This window comes from Pyrgilauda ruficollis, unplaced genomic scaffold, assembly GCF_017590135.1.
Source record: "Pyrgilauda ruficollis isolate IOZ18807 unplaced genomic scaffold, ASM1759013v1 scaffold17, whole genome shotgun sequence".
NCBI lineage: Eukaryota > Metazoa > Chordata > Aves > Passeriformes > Passeridae > Pyrgilauda > Pyrgilauda ruficollis.
In genome coordinates, this window is record NW_024515875.1 from 11,176,207 (window position 1) to 11,193,118 (window position 16,912).

Here is a 16,912-nt window from a genome sequence, read left to right on the forward strand (position 1 = left end):
GTCACTAATTTTCCAACACATCTGGGTATCTTTCATCTTTCAGTCTACAGAGGCACACTGAGAGCCCCCACTGATGTGCAGGGAACTTGGTTTTAAGGAGATGATCTCTGGAGGCATCTTGGCTTTCCAGTGAAGCCATGTAAAAGGTCTTTCTCAACATCTGATTTCTGAGGCCCTTCTCTCCCTTTATCTCTCACTTCCTTGGAGACACTCAGTGTCCCTGCAGACTGTGACCATCACCCAGCACAGCCTGGAAGCTTCTTCTCTCCGCTGAGAGGATCTGTTTCTCTCCAAAATATTGCTGGTGATGGGATTAGAGTAAAGAGAGACAGCGCAGAGTGTCTCTGCAGGGGGATAAAGCAGGGAAACATGACAGCCACTGATTTGTGAGAGAGAGCTGTGGGGGAGAGCTGTGTGCAGTGCTCAGGCTGTTCTCGCTGTGCCGGGGGGTCACTGTGTGATGCTGGATGAGCCCCCTTTCCCCAGGGGTGCAGTACAGCAACTGCCCCAGCGAGGTGACAACCAGACTTGCCAAGAGCCTAAAAACCAGTTAAATATTTATGAGGAATATTACATTCAGAAGAGAGACTGACTGGCTAATATTATTCATCCCTTCTGGATTCTGATGTTTAATTAATGCTTGCAAAGTGCTTTGAGATGCTTGGATGAAAGAGATACAAACACGTCACTGCACGCTGTGACCCTTGGTCCCAGAGGCACCTGTTCCCCATACAACTGCAGCAGCTCCAAGAGATGGATCCCCACCTAGGGTGACAGTGGATCCGGAACAGGCATTCTCACAACATGACAAGCCTGCAGCTCTGTCACCTCAGACCCACAGCCCTGCTTCTCCTTGCAACTCTGCAGCAAGTTCAAGTGCATTTTGCAAGCTTTACCCCTTCAGGGAATGCTATTTCTGGTAGATATTTGCAGTGACATAAACCAACTGTTTAAAAACAAGCCAATGTTTCTGCATTACAGCGTGCTGGGGAGACAAAACGCGAGCCAGAATCAGTACAAACTGAAGCATCAGCTCAATGCCTCAGATCCCCAAGCACTGAGATGCCAAAGCCTTACAATCCCAACCTGAGTTTTCTTAACGCTGTTTTTTCCCTAGGACATCCCCTCTCTGGCAGCTGGGGACCAGAAAGGACATTTTTATTTGACACATATGGGAGAGTTTTGAAGATGCTGATTGGGTATGTCAGGTTCTTGACAGAGATCTGGATCTCAGAAAAGGGCTTTCCCAAGTTCTGGACACTGGCAGAGTGCCCATCCCATCCCATCCCATCCCATCCCATCCCATCCCATCCCATCCCATCCCATCCCATCCCATCATTTGTATCCCACACTGGGAAGTTCCTGTCTCGTGCAGGTGGCCTCCTCTCTGACACAGGAGCTCATCTTTCTCCAAAGTCACAATCAATGGAGAAGCTCTTGCGCTGGAGGCCTGATCACGGCTGTTCCTGTCACAGCAGTGGCACGTTGTGAGCCTCGCTGCTGTGGCTGTCTGTCCCTGCTCCCCCCAAGGCCTGGTTGCACCTCATACCCCTATCCTCAGACAAAGGGGCAAGTCGCTGCCAAAAGGAGGAGAGTGGGTGGCACAGAGATGAAATCTCAGCCAAGTCTGGGGCTCAGTGGGTTTCCGCCACCTTGGCTGAGGCTGGGATTCAGAGAGAGAGAGAGAGAGACCAAATGTGGGTGGGAAACCACAAGAGCCCCCTCCTCCACCCTACAGAGAAGGGAAACAGCTGAGATTCAGCAGTGGTGCAGGTTGGTACAGGTTACTGAAGAGTAACCTTACACTGGGTTTACAGGGCAAGGTTTTGGCACTGGAGGGGCTGCATCGGCGGCTTCAGTGAGACATGAGAAGGAGCTGGCCCCGTGTCAGTCAGAGCCACCTCCAGACAGCCCCAGAGCAGACCCACTGCAGACCACTGCTCATCAGTGATGCTGGTGGCACCTTCGTGACAGTGTGTTTAACAAAGGGTGAAGAGCTGTGCACAGCAGCTGTGGGAGACAGGAAGGACAATACGTGGGAGAAAGAGCCCTGCAGACACCAAGATCAGGGGAGGAGGAGGGGCAAGAGGTGCTCCAGGTGCCAGAGCCAAGATTCCCCTGCAGCCCATGGAGAGTCTGCACTGGAGTAGGTTTTCTGGCAAGAGCTGTGGCCTATGGAGGACTCACACTGGGTTCCTGGATGAGGTTATCCAGCACCCTGCCCCATCACACCTTGAAAACCTCCAGCAATGGCAACTCTGTCACATCCCTGGCGAGGTTGTTCTGGTCACTGATTGTTTTCACTGTAAGAAACATTTTTCTAATGTCAAGATGTACACGATGAGCTGCAGTCCATGGGAGGAATCCGCATCAGAGCATTTCTTGAAGGACACCACAGTGCCACAGAGGTACAGCATAAGCAAGAAGAAGCAGCAGAGATGAAGTGCTATGAACTGACCACAACTCCCATGACTTGTCCCCAGTGATACTTTGGGGGAGGAAGGAGGGATAGAAGAGTCGGGTGTGAAATTCAGCCTGAGGAGAAAAGAGAGGTGGGAGAAGCTTTTTTAAGTTGTTGGGTTTTTTAAAAAAATGTATCACTATGCTATCTATGTATTTGTTTTTAATTTGCCATAAATTAAATTAACCTTTCCCCAAGTTAAGTCAGTTTTGCTCATGACGGTAGCTGGGGGGAGATCTCCTTGTCCTTATCCTCACCTGAGAGGGTTTTTCATATTTTCTCCCTCTGCCCTGCTGAGGAGGGGGCATGAGAGAGCAGCTGGGTGGCTGCTGGCCAACAGCCAAGGAAAAGCCACCACTGCTATAAAGAAAATATTCTCTTATCTCACCCTAAATCTCAGCCATACTCCACAGACAGGTGGGGCTGGGTCAGCTCCTAGAGGTGCCTCCTCTCAGCGGTGGTGCAGGAGACAGGCTGGGAATGGAGCTCAGACTGCTCCTACAGAGTGCGGGAGGCATGGGCTGGGTCTGGATCTGCTCAGCTAACCTGTTACTTCGTGAGCTCTCCTCCTCAGTGGAGCAGAGGCAGCTGCCAGCCGTCCATGGGAAGTTCCAGCCCGTCAGGGCCTCCCTCGCTGCCCTGTGGCCAACAGGCTCTCTCTGTTCTGCACACTCATTCTCCCCACCGCGGCACACATCGCCTTCCGCTCAGGTCCATTTCTGTTCACACCCAGAGTGGAAATCACGTGCCTTTGGAAAATCACCATCTGCCTAGAGAAGTCGGCGGATGTCAGCAGAACCTGGAGGGGCAGCAAGACCTCGCTGTCGCTCCGGCTGGAGAGGAGGAGACATCAAGGCCAAGCCTACATCTGCTCGCTGAACATCAACTTCGCTCCTCTTTTGTTTCAGCTGAGTTGGGTGAGATCAATTACGGCAGGTGACAAACACAAGGAGACAGAAACACAGAGGCTGAGAGAAAAGAGGTAAGGAAACTCTTTCTTTTGCTAAGAGGCCAGCCTGTTTTCGGGTTTTTTAATGCTATGAACTTTATTACTCCGCTCAAGTTGCTGTTTTGGCACGGATGGGTTGGTTTTGCCCCGCTTAAAGGTCTGTTGTAAAACCATCTTAAACCTTGGACTTGACAATACTTCTGGCTGTGCAATTCTCCAAGGCCTTTTAATTTTAACTAAAAACTGTTTGTCTCCCTGGAATTTTCTCTGAAAGGGGCATGAAAAAAGGGAGTTACGAAAAGCTCAACTTGCCTCAGAGCCTGGGGATCTCAAGGATCTTTTAAACCCATATATAGGGAAATATGTCCTATGTGAGGGCCTGTCACCGGTGACTGCATATCCCCAAGGGCTGCAAATGCATTGGGAAGCAGCCCTCTACCAGCTGCCACTTGCTATCACCTTCTCCACGTACCCTGCAGGAAGGGGAACTTTATTCTAAAAAAAGCCTGCAAAAATAAGAAGATGCCAGTCTCTAGCTAAGTAAGGATGCCTACTTACATCTGTACGTGCTGAGACTGGAGGGGTCTGTTCTGCTAATCCAGGCTGACTGGCTCACTGCCTGACACTAGCTGCCAATGCAGCCTGATCCATTAGCTCAGGGCTGAGTGAGCAGGATTTCTTGGAAAAAGAGGGATCCTTGCAATTTCAGGACAACAGAAAAGGGATTTGCTTTCCCCTTACATGGGCTGCTGTGCTGTTGAAAGCAGGAGTTTCATTTCTGGTTGAATTTTTCAACTTTCAGGTGGCATATCCTCCTCAGCTTCCATCAGCCACCTCCAGATATTCCTCCACATGAGGGTTGAGTTCAGGTTACTGCTCAGTGTTCTCCACTATGAACTCAACAACCCTGGTGCAGGTTAGAATCATGGGATCACAGAATGGCTTGGGTTGGGAAGGACCTTTAGAAAACATCTCATTCCAACACCGCTGCTGAAGGCAGGGACACCTTCCACTAGACCAGGTCACTCAAAGCCCTTTCCAGCCTGGCCTTGAACACTTCCAGGAATGGAGCAGCCACAGTTTCTCTGGGCAACCTGTTCCAGTGCCTCATCAGTCTCTGAGTAAAAGATTTCCTCCTAGCATTCGATCTAAACCAACCCTCTTTCAGTTTAAAACCATTCCTCCTTCTCTTATCAGTATCTGGCCATCCAAAATGTCGCTCTTCATCTTTTTTATAAGATCCCTTGAAGTACTGAAAGGCTGTGATGAGGTGTCCCTGACTTGCCCTTTGTCCCCCCCAGTGTCTCACAAGCATGTCTGCCTGCAGCACAGCAGGGCTCGGCTCATCCAGACTGAGCATCCACCTCATCCCCACTAGCGGTTCTTGAGCACCCAGGGACGCTGCCCACCTGATCTGCCGCAGCCTCTCTTGGGGACCCTGTATTCACCAGAGCAAAACTGGGGAGGGATGAGACCCAAATGTCCTCCCAAGCACATAGAGGGCTCGGAAGGCTGACGAAGGAGCTGATTTCAGGGTGCATCACAGTGCCTTGACTAGTCACAGCCTCTGGGGGCTTTAGAAAGGCCGGTCTTGGCTTCCCCTCCGGCCAGAAGGGAGCAGCCTGGGCTGTGGAGATGGAGCCACTTCTTGTGGCCTCCACGTGGTTCCAGGCATGTGGCTGGGCATGGGGTACTTCATGGCTGAGGGGAGCTCAGTGACAGTGACATCACCACCCTCCTTGTCCTGATAGTGGGACCTCTCCTGGGGAGGATCAGCTGCTTTCACCTGTGTGACCCCATGGATCCTGCTCCAGCGCCTCCCTCTCCCAGGGGCTCCAATGGGAGGAGGGCATCGGCTCTTGGATGAGCAGAGATACTCGGAGGAAATGGAGGGAGGGTCAAACAGTCCAGGGGGACAGCAGGGACCGTGAAATGACCTTCACTGCTGGCATAACTTTGCTCTCTGCTGGCAATCTTCATTGCACTTCATCTCTTACCCTGCCCGCTGCTCACCTGACGTTTTCTTTAACATTAAGGAGTAAATTCAAAGAAACCACTATTTGGTAAAAGAGCCAAGTCAGCTTTGTTTCAGATTTTTAAACTGAGAGAAGAAGAGAGGTGAACCCCTTTAGCCCAGAGCCCCACAGCTGAGCCTAACTCTCGAGCAGGGCAAGATGCAGCTGCATCCCTGAGCCCTGGCCCGGCAGGCAGCACAAGGGGAAATGCCGCAGAGGAAGCTGAGGGGTGCAGCCCCGCTGGGGAGGGAGGGCTGGGGCACCCCCACCCTGACAGAACGAGCTGCTGCCAGATCAAAAGCACAGCCACAAACAAGAGCGAGAGGAGAAACGAAAACCGCGCTGCAAGGAAGAGGCACAGGAGCGCACCGAGAAAAGGAAATGGCCTCCTCTGCATCAGGAGCGGTTGCCCAGTTTTTATTTGTTGGGGTTTTTTTAATTTAAGTTTCCTCCTGTGTCATGCCAGTGCCAGCCTGTGGAAAGGCCTCTGTAGCCATCACCCACTGGGGTTTGGTACTGGAGGAACCGAGGGGCTGCCAGCCCTGCTCCCAAGCAGATGTTCTCCAGGCATGGCTTGGTCCTGCAGGCATCATTCTCTGAAGCAAGCCCACTCACTACCTCAGCTCTCCTTTTCCTATCCCTCTGAGAGGCAAGGATCATTAAAATAAGTCAAGAAGGAAATTAAACCAGTTTAATAAGAGGGGGAAGTTAAAATGAAAAGGAAATCAATGTTCACTTGGGAGGGAGCCCTGCTCCTCCGTTGCTAGATGTGCTAATAAATCAAGTATGCCTGGACTGTTTCTGGCACAGAGGCCAGCTGGCATGAGATGGTCTGGGCTATTAAACTCACTTAACCTCCAAAATGAACTGGCCACATGCCAGCCACCTAATGGGAGAGGTCCCTGGCCCATGCTAACACCTAAATGCATCCCAAGAGTTGCTCGTGAGAGCGAGAGTTGTCCCCGGCCAAAAATGTGTCAGGAAATGTACTAGCAATTTAACAGGACTGATGAGTATGTTCCAGTGCCTGGGGACATTCTGTGACACCGCTTAATTTATGAGTACCACCATAAGATTCAGCTGGGCTGCCTGTAAGGAGGCTGTGGGTCTGCTTCAAGCATCCGCTAATGAGAGCAGCTTGCTCGGCTAACACGGCGGAGCCTTGCTCACTCAGATCTGCACACTCCGGAGCAGCCTCGCCTGAGATCTGGCCTGGAGGGATGCAGAAGGAGATAGCAAGGCAGGGGGGAATAGGAAGTGGCATGCATGAGAAGTAGAAATGAACAGGGAGAGAGGGGAAGTGTGTAAAAGAAATCCTAGCTGAAGGCAACCCATTTTCCCCACTATTTGTAACATGTAGGTGGTAACATCACACCACTTCTGTGGAGATCTGCCACAGAAATACAAAGATTAGTGTGAACAAAGTGGGAATGCAGAAGATGTGAAACCAAGAGAAGAAACAGAAGAACAAAGATGCATCAATCTGCATCTACCAAAATGCACAAGGTCAGCAGTTCACCAGTCCCACAGTGCTCTGGTTGTGTGGTTTTGCTCAATAACCAGGAAGCAAGAAGGCAAAGAACAAACTGAAGCCATATGACAGGAGAATAGAGATTCCCAGTCAAAACAAAATGATGAGGTGTGACTCAGCGATTTCATTAATTTTTACTTGTTCCATTACCTTCAGGTTTTATATAAAGTTTAATGACTTAAAAAATTTGAAACCCATCACTGAACTGTTAATTCACAGATATTACTTTAGAGTGGGGGCTGACTTTTTCATCCCGCAGGAACAGGTGATGCGAGATTTCACAGCAGGGATGAGGTTTCTCCTGTCACCTCAGGAATGGATCTTACTCAGGGCCCTGTGCCAGTTCTCAGTTATCGATGTTCCTTTGGAGTGAGATGCATACAGATGCCTTGTTAGTGCCCCTTTCTTTATTCTGTAGCTTAACCCAGCAAACTGCTTCATCACTGCCTCTGCATCTTGTTAGGAGTGATCTCCAATCATCTGCACTTGCTCCTTTGTTTTACAATTTTCGCAGAAAACAGCTCATGCAAATATTTCCTGGCCTGGGGTGGGTTTTTTGTTTTGCACGAGGCAAGCCACAAGTCTCCTCTGACTGTGTCTTTGCCACCTGTTTCTCTTCTGATGGTGCATATGGCTGCTGTCTTGTTCTTGCACGCATATTTTTCATCTGTGCATGTCTGTACATCGGTCTGGAGGTCAGATGTTGTGCTGACCTGATCTCCATTTAAATGTAGTGCTGATGTTTTCATCTAGTCTTTGATAGCTTCACATGCTCTGATCATTAAATTAATTTCAGTATTAAATTATCCTCTAATAGGATATATTACACATAACATTGCACATTGTACATATAAATATTGTAGAAAATTATTCATGCATTTCTTTTGAGTTTAATCCCATTAAGACTCCAGCCTTCAGTCTGTCACACGCCTGACATGGGGACTGTTTGCTTTCAGAGAAGTAAGGTCACCTCACTGGCTTGCTCACTCCCCACAGCATTTAAGCTGCTTGGCTTCCCTTCTGTGGAACATGACTTGGTTTAGGGATGGAGAGCTCAGCAGTGTCCTTGCACCAGCAGCCATGGTCCCCTTCACCTTGTCACCTACCCAGCTGCAGCTGTTACCAGCACTTGGTCTTTGCTACAGTCAGAAACTGGATTGAATTTGAAAACTCACCTTAACATGACCATTAGCTTCCAGTTCCCACTTAAGGTTTTACTACCGTTAATGCAACTTCTTCTTTTGGACCTCATTTCTCCCTTCTCCCCATACTTTTCATTGAATATTCCTAAGAATTCAAGCAGGTCTTTCCAACATCACACTTGCTGATTATTGAGACTTTTAAGGTAAGAAGTTAAAAAAAAAAAACAACAAAAACAAACAAACCCAAACCTGAAGAAAAATATTAATAACAGATGGCTATAATCGTAGAATCACAAAATTACACGGAAATATTTAAATGGCAAGGGACATTGGGAGGTCTCCAGTTAGTTCTCCTACTCAGAGCTGAGTTGACTCTAAAACTACAACATGTTGCTCAGGGCTTGACAAAGCAACTTCTGAGCATCTCCAATGCTGGAGATTGCCTGGCATCTCTTGGCATCTATTCTGTTGCTGAACCACCTTCAGTGGGAAGAAAGTTTTCCTTCTATCTAGTCAACATTTCCCTGCTCAACATATGGCTGCTGCCTCCTGCTCCTCCCCTGTGCACATCTGAGAAGAATGTGGCTTATGCTTCTAGGTAATATCCATTAGATAATGGAAAACTGAAATTAGATCCTACTTTGGCTCCCTTCTCCCATCAAGCCCAGTTTTCTGCCTCTCCCTGTATGTCAGGTGCTCCGATTTCCACACCATCTCACTAGCTCTCCATTGAACTCCTTACAGTTTGTTGGCACCCTTCTTGTACTGGGGGCCCAAAACTGTGCCCTGTATCCTAGATGAGACCTCAGGTGTGCCAAATAGAGAGAAATAATTACTTCACTCTACTTCCAGCAGAGCTGGCTGTGCTCTTGCTAATGCAGCCCTGTATGTGTTTAGCTTTAATCTCTGCAAGAGTGATGATAACCCACCATAGAGAAGTAAAAAAGCACAGAACTCTTGGCAGTATAAACAGCTGCTGCCTGATGAATGCCAGAAACCTAGGGATGAGTAAAATGAAATGTTTATTACCAAACTCCAGGGGCACACTGCAGATGGATTCTTTGCTGAAACAAAGGGCTCTGGTGACTTTCCCAATAAGCTTCCATTTTCCTGTGCTGAAGGATGGTGGGAGCTGACTGGGAACACAAGTGCCATCCATGGAGGTCTGAAAAATCAAACATTATTAACAGAGCATTTGGGTCTTCAGGATAAGATCCCTTGGCAGTGACAACATTTCCAGCCCTGCTCTCTGCGGACGGGAGGAGCGTTCCCAGCGATGGAGTCGAGTGGCACAGCCCTGAGCTGCACGCCTGCTGCCTTCCTGCTTCTGCATCTGGGTGAGTCCTGGGCCCAGCAAACCCTCACGGTTCTCACAGCCTTTTCACAAGCCCCATAACACTCGGAGTATTTCTAGGCTCTTTCTGATGTGTCATATAAGTTTCCTTACACGGTTTAGCTTTGGGACTCAGGTTGTTCCCAGCCCGCCTGCTGAGCCTGCCAGCCAAAACCAGGGTTTGGGGAGCTGCCCCCCAGAGATGCAGGAGTGGGGGTCCTGTGAGAACAGGATACACACCAAGCACGTGGAAAATATGTCCTCCACATTGCCTCCAGCTGTCTGGGCAAAAACATATCTGTGATGTGCAACCACATCTGTGATGTGATCTTCAGAATCTCATCACAGATTTGCCCTTGCAAATGGAATGCTACTGGCTTGCTTAGCTTGACTGCTAATATCATAAGCTTTGGTGGATTTTTTAGTGCTCATTTTCCAAGAAAGGAAAGACAGTGAATAAGGCCAAGCCCGCATTTCTCAGATACTCAGCTTTGATTTCTCTGGTCACAGAGAAAAGACTGGAAATCTTTTGTTCATCCTAGAACCAAATGAAAAGCAAAAGATATCTTATTAATAACATTTCTACTTTCACAGTTAAAGACAAAGTCATAAGCTTCTGTAGTCCAATGTGCAGTTATCAAAAAGCTATATGGGCTGCAGGTGACCTCTTAGAGGGATGTAACTTCTGGCAAACCCTACATTAAACTCATGTAAACTTCTCATTTTACACTTCTACAGCTCTTCAGTACTCAGGTCACCTCGGGGATTTGCAGGTTAGGCATCTCTGAGAGTTTACCAGCAGCGAAGCAGGAGATCACAACCCTGTTATTCCCAATCTTACCTCTGGCAACTCCATCTCTTTCTTAAGGTCTACTGAAGAAACCTTCTTTACAGTGAAGGAAAGGAAATGATTCTCCCAAGAAACCACTCCTAATGTTTCTTCAACTTTATAAATCCTATTTTTTTTACTATCACATAGCCCTCCTCCCAAGAACAGGAGCCTGACATTAGGTCATCCTTCTTTCTTTCTTTTTTACTTTATTTCTTCATTTTTCTGTGTTTTCAGTCTTCATCCAAAAACTGGAAGAAGGTGTGAGCAAATTTGTCAGTGCTGATCACCTGTTGACTGGGGAGTGAAGGAGGGCTAACATATGCTGTCCTTCATTTGCTACCAGTAGAATAACTCTTATCCAGTGGAAAAGGGTTGTTTCAGTAAAATTGTTGACATTTCAAAATTATGAATGATGGTCAGTCCACCATAACTACTGGTATTTTCCTTTTTTTCTGGATATATGTGAAAGAGAATAACCAGGCAACAAAAGAGCTTGATTGATTGATTGCTTGATTGATGATGTAAAGGAGTGACAAATTCAGAAATTGAGGATAATTTCAGTGTCTGGGAAAGGGAGGAGAAATATCAAGCTATTTTTTGAGGGCTGGGAAGTGTTTACTGAGCCACCCTTCAGAAAGTGAACTTATGCCTTTTTTTGGGTGGGTATTGACTTTCAGGACTGATGCCCAGTCTGGCTCACCAAAATGAATTCCAGACTGGGCTTGCAGGAGGGGAGGTGACCCTGAACTGCACAGGCATACTTCCTGACTCACAATTACCTCGGGACACAGTTGTGAGCTGGAAGTACTCTGATACTCTTCTGTGGCGTATGGAAAAGAATAACAGATATTGGAAAAGTAAGGCTTCCAATTCATTACCCCTTCTCCCTTCACACAGCTGAGAAACCTCTTCCCTCCTAACCAAGCCTGTTTTTTCAAAAGAACCAACTTTCATTACTGGCCGAGCTGACATCAAGATGCAGTATAAACAACTGTCCGTGTGGAATTTGAAGCTCTCCGACGCCGGCATCTACACCTGTGAATACGGCACTCGCAAAGTCCACACCTCACTGCACATCTTTAATTGTGAGTGAGTGGAGGCCTTTCAGTCATCAGGAGGGGAGGGGACCATAGAACTTGGGGAGACCTTTCTGCTGGGATTCTTTATCCAGCTGCATTTCTTCTGTCCCGGGCTATCACAGTTCATTCCTCCTCCATCTCCAGAGCACAGCGTCTCCATGTTCTCCTTGCTGTAACACTTGTCTCTTGCAGGAAGAGGAACTGACTTACTGGCTGTCCTTTTCTCTTTTTACAGTTACAATCCCTTTGGATGGGCATTTTCTGCAAAATGAAGCCCCTAAGCTGATTTTAACTCAAAAGTCACCCAGTCGTCTACCCGATCTCAGCATCACATTGTTTGACAGTAACAATAACAGAGTAACGCCAGAAATACAAAACGAGGGCCGCCAAAACTACACAGTGAATTTAAAGAAACTGGAGACTATGGACAGCGGGACCTGGGTGTGTCAGATCCATTCAGACTCTCCACTGATTAATCAGAACATCTCCTTTGCTGTGAAGGTATTAGGTATGTGACAACAAAAATGGAGCTCACACACAAGCTTGGGAACCAGTGCTCCCTTCAGCTCATGAGTTTAACTTTTAATCTCCACATCCCAAGCACTGGTTGGGATGACTTCCCAGGGCTTCCAACAATGCAACTTGGTGATTGTTCTGCTGCCTGAGCTCTGTTCAGCTCTTGCACTCATTTTTCTCTCCAGGCTTGGTGAGGAGAACATTGTCCTTTCCTTGGGGTCTGTTCTTCTCAGCTCTGCAGTGCTTGGGAGCTTTGGATCTTTCTGCTGTCTTATTCTCTCTCTGTTTAACCTTCCTGGAGGATGTCGTGGCTTTTCTCCAAGTCCTTTTTAAACTGAGTGCAGCGTGCCTCACTCTGGATCAAGGGCAGACATGGGGAAGCGTAACCATGGCTTTTCCTGCCTCTGTATTCCTTGTCTCTTCTAAATTCAGGTTTTCAGAATCCAGATTTGGAAAGAAAGTATGCAACTGTTGATAGTACTGTCATCTTGTCATGGCGTCTGAACTCCCAGGAGATAAACTGGAAAGAAGGTTTCACAGGACAGCTGAATTGGAAACAACAGGAAAGTGCAAAATCTCATGAGCTGCTTGATTTCAACGTCACAGCACAAGGACAGCTGCATGAGACTAAAAAAAGCAGCAACTTGCTGTTTGAGATACCTGAAAGAAAACCTGAAAGTACCATAAAAGTGAAGCTCCCCAAAGTCCATTTCAACCATTCTGGCCAGTACCAGTGCCAGCTGGAGTACCAAGGAAGACATGCACAGAGCAAGATAGAGCTGGTGGTGATGAAAGGTGAGAGGAAGGAAGAGAAGTGGGTCATGAAGAGGAGGAGCTGCAGAAACCTGCCAGCCCCAAAAGCATGGATGGACCCACCTTCCCATGGCCTCACTCACATGTCCTTTTCTTGCCTTTACAGTCTCAGCTAACCCTGCTGGGCCACTCTCCAGAGGGGCCAATATGACCCTGACCTGCCAGGTCTCTGGACCGCTGGCTCCCGATGCCTACTTGCGCTGGGAGCGTGTGAACGGCACTAAGATGGACACTAAGAACTCAAAGCAGCGTGAAGTAAACTTGGAGGTGAACATCAGCGCTGCAGGGCTGTGGAGCTGTCACCTCATAGAAGACGGTGACAAAAAGATCAGCTTTCATTACCACGTGGGTATGGAAATTAGCATCACATCCCTGCCCCAGCCCTAAAGCTATAAGATTCTGTTTGTTCTGTGTCTAAACGCTTGTACCCTCCCACAGAGGAAGCTTCTGTTTGGATTAACTATGTGATAATTGGAGCAAGCATTGGAGGCAGTTTATTGGCGTTTGCCCTTGGGTGTCTGTGCATCATCAGTGGTATAAGCTGGCAGCGGAGAAGGGTGAGTGCCACGGTCCCTGTGAAAGGTGCAGAGATCACTGGCTCTCCAAACCCCAGGAAGAGTCAGATTTCCTGTCTGGGTGCAGGGCAGAACAGACAAAGGGCCAATCCTTAGACTCAAGGCAAGTTTTTGAGATGGGCAATCTGCCCATCAGACAGCACTTTACTACCACTTCAGAGGAAAGCATTTGAAGCATAAAAATATCCAATTGTTCTTTGTCCCTTCTCTCCTGGCAGCAACGGGCAAAAAGGATGGCACAAGCAAGACAACACTTGCTGGAAAACAAGACATGTCAGTGTCAACAGTAAGTGGCAATGAGGGCACCCCGAACAGGCAAAGACTGTTTTCAAGAGACGAGCTGGATGATTGAGCGGGGAGAAATTGAACTTGAGCCTCTTTGGTGAAACAGTACAGCTGCATTTCAGCATTTTCAGCTCTTACTCATGTTAATTCCTGCTTAAGAATTATGAGCTTTGCTAAATCCCACACCCATGGTAGCACTGTGTTGGGAAAGTTTTGAGCAGAGTTATTTCACTCAAATTATCTTAGTGTTGAGAGATGTTAGTCAAACCCAAGCAGGAGTTCCAAAGTCCTTTGGTAGGGTCCACAGTGATCTGAGATCTGGATATCTAGGCTGTGGAGGTGGAAGGCACACAACCAAGCACAAAGATTAAACATAAATTTTAAAAATCCATGATGTCCATAATTTAATTGCAGCTCTGCTAAAGCATCGCTGGACAGCATTTGGTGAAAATTGCCAATAACCTCCCAGGAATGACAAAAGAGGAGAAAAAAAATCACAGAACAGTCTGATTTGTACCCTTTCCTAAAGGCCTTGGGTGATGTGAAATACACCATCATGTCATGACCCTTTTCATGGGAGCAAGGATTTCTCAGCAGAGAAGCTGCCCTTTTCCATGTCTTTAAGCTTATATGGTATCAGGCATCAGAAGCAGCTGTGGGAAACACTGACAGCCATTCTGTCACTGGAAGTGGAGCACGAAGGGAAGTATAAATGGCTGCATGAACAAGTTCAATGAATGTTTGGGTACAGAACCAGACTTCTGCTTCATTTTCTCCAGTGACATTGGCAAATTGGGATAGTTTCACCTAATTTTTTTTTCACTGTCACCAAGAATTCAGTGAGGATGTTTATTGGCAAATACTGCATCACAGCTGGGATGTATATGTGGTGAAGAGCATAACCTGTGTCCAAAAATTCACCTTGTTTTCACCTACATTTTATCAAGGTTAAAAAAAAAATCCCCATAAAGAGAGGACAAAATCTGTACAGATACATCAAAATCTAGATAAATCTGTGCAGTACAAGTGCTGATACAGTTGTTCCCTAACTCTCTTTGCTAAGTAAGCAGCTCAGTGTAACTGAAACCTAAACTGCAGCCGTGTGAATGCTCAAGTAACTGTTTGCATCCTCAGCTACAGGAGGCAGGCAGTCATTCTCTATGCAGAACAAAGTGCCGTGTGAATGCTCAAGTAACTGTTTGCATCCTCAGCTACAGAGGCAGGCAGTCATTCTCTATGCAAAAAAAAGTGGGGGGGGTGGTACTCATGTAGTACTTTTTTCTTGCAGCCGGCTGAAAAAGTAATACTGCAGCACTGACATCACAAGGACTGATGAAGTCTCTGCCTGTACCTAACCACCTGGCAGCCCATAGTGCTCTGTGAATCCATCTCCCATTCTCCTGTTTTAATGTAGTTCTTTATTCCTTCATCATTCCCCCAGCCTAACGCCATGGAGGGAGGTTGTCTGGCTAGGAGCCAGTGGACCAGACAAGAAACCCCGAGGGGTTATGATTGATCCTCAGTTCTATAATGAGAGATGCTGAAGAGATGTGTGTATATATATATACACACACACATATATAATATGCTTGTATTTTGTTCATGTACTTAATTTGACCTTCTTGTGGAACCAATTTTATGCGTTTCTTTTATCTGCCTGAGCGACAATAAATTACTTTGGGGTTGAGAGTTATTTTTTGCAAGCTGGACTACATTTTTTTCTGAAGCACTCTTGTCTGGTTCAAATTCACATTTCTCTCTTTCCTGCTAGGATGTGAAATGCTGATTCTCACTATCTCCAACCTCCCTGGCTGCCATGAGCCTTCCTTAATGCGCCAGATCTTTGCTCTCTGTGAACCCTCTCTGTCCATGCTCATTTGCCTTTCCTGGGCACTCTGTGCCCTATCTCCCCCTAGACCTACATATCTGATCCCCCATATCTATCCCTCAGCCACTAGCTTTCAGCTCTCCCATAACAAGCTAACAAACAAGTAAAAACAGCACAATCAGTGGGATAATTCAGAACTAATTTTATCAGGAGGGTAGCCCAGGATACCAGTAGATCCTGGAAGTCAGAGCCTGAAGCAGTGCTTACCTAGAAGGTAAGTTTGGGAAGGGGATGAGAAAGTAATATCCTAGGGGAACAAACCAGCCTTGAACTGCCTGGTCCCACAGAGTGCAGAAAGCAGATGCTTCTGAGAAAGCCACTGAAATTGTTTCTCACTGAATGACCCCCTTTTTTTTGGCTCAAGGAGATGAGCAGAGGGAGTGAAAAGCCCAGGAAACTTCAGATGGAACTAAAAGCATGTTGCAGAGACGACAGAATGTCCTGAAAGAAAAATGCTGTTAAAATATGTACACAGAAGTCTAGTGTTTATAGAAGTTACTCTACTGTCTGTCTGCTAGTGGCAGGTCAAAAAGGCCTTGAGGTCCTGCAGCTGTCACTGCCCGCAGTCCTGGTTTGTTTGTCTGCGCTGGCCTTGCTGGGGACGGACACAGAGGGGCACCGGGCTGTGGGAAGGGCTCCCTGTGGTGAAGACCCTCGGTGGGATGGATGCCTGCTGCTGGAGGAGGGGTTTTCTGTGTGGCAGTCACGCCAGCACCTCGCTGTTACTGACAGACAGCAACAACGGCCCAGGCAACACCTGTGAGCCGGGAAATCCTGCAGCCCACCAGGCCTGGAGTGGGGACACAGCCCCAGGCAGCTGTGCAGCAGGTGTGGCCCCACTGGTGTCAGGCCTGCTCCTGCACCGCCATCCTCGCTCAAACAGGAGTGACAAAGGCTCACACTAACATCACTTTCCTTCCCATGGCTCGTGCTGGCATGCACACGACTGCATTAATTTTGGAAAAGCCTGCATATCCTGGTGCATGCAGTTGCTCCTCCTGCTCCTGTCCTGTCCCTGAACTGCCAGCATAGCTTGGGAGCCGGTTGTGGCTCATCAATCTGCTAAACAAGGCATCATCACGGTGTAAGGACAGGTCCATTTTAGGAGCTGTATGTGGGAAAATGAGGGCAAAGTCAGTGGTGGTCTGTGTAATGGCCATTCCAAATTGCTTGGCACAATCCCCTCAACAAAAAATTACCCCTGTTCCTGCAGCCCAGACTCTTCACCCTAAATGACTGCTTGAGTACCCAAACTCACACGGGTATTTGGAGCACAGGGGTCATCCTGTACCACCTGATACCTGGACGGGACAAAAAAATCAGGCTGGGTGAACATCTGTTGGGAGCTCCTTTAGCACTGCAGCCATCTTCAGCAGTTCAGATGCTCACCTGAGGTTCTGACAGCTGAAAAACCACCTCTTTACCAAAAGAACATCAGCCTTGACTTTTTCAGCAAGATAATCAGCCTGACAATAAAAGACTAAGCTAATAGG

At 47.6% G+C, this 16,912-nt stretch overlaps 1 protein-coding gene across 1 annotated transcript; it reads left to right on the forward strand.

The window, feature by feature from the left end:
* Positions 1-9,374: 9,374 nt before the first annotated feature.
* On the forward strand, positions 9,375-15,121 carry CD4 (CD4 molecule). Its single transcript, XM_041463928.1, has 9 exons — positions 9,375-9,435; positions 10,941-11,120; positions 11,205-11,348; positions 11,578-11,850; positions 12,291-12,653; positions 12,778-13,020; positions 13,110-13,228; positions 13,465-13,532; positions 14,820-15,121. The coding sequence occupies exons 1-9, from the start codon at positions 9,375-9,377 to the stop codon at positions 14,833-14,835; spliced, it is 1,467 nt and encodes a 488-aa protein (XP_041319862.1). The 3' UTR covers positions 14,836-15,121.
* The last annotated feature ends 1,791 nt before the right edge of the window (positions 15,122-16,912 follow it).

Excerpts from the sequence above, each read along its gene's own strand:
- CD4 (XM_041463928.1), top strand. The coding sequence starts at position 9,375 with ATGGAGTCGAGTGGCACAGCCCTGAGCTGCACGCCTGCTGCCTTCCTG. Across the intron at positions 11,851-12,290 it reads CTTTGCTGTGAAGGTATTAG|GTTTTCAGAATCCAGATTTG; the intron begins GTATGTGACAAC and ends TTCTAAATTCAG. Across the intron at positions 13,021-13,109 it reads CAGCTTTCATTACCACGTGG|AGGAAGCTTCTGTTTGGATT; the intron begins GTATGGAAATTA and ends ACCCTCCCACAG.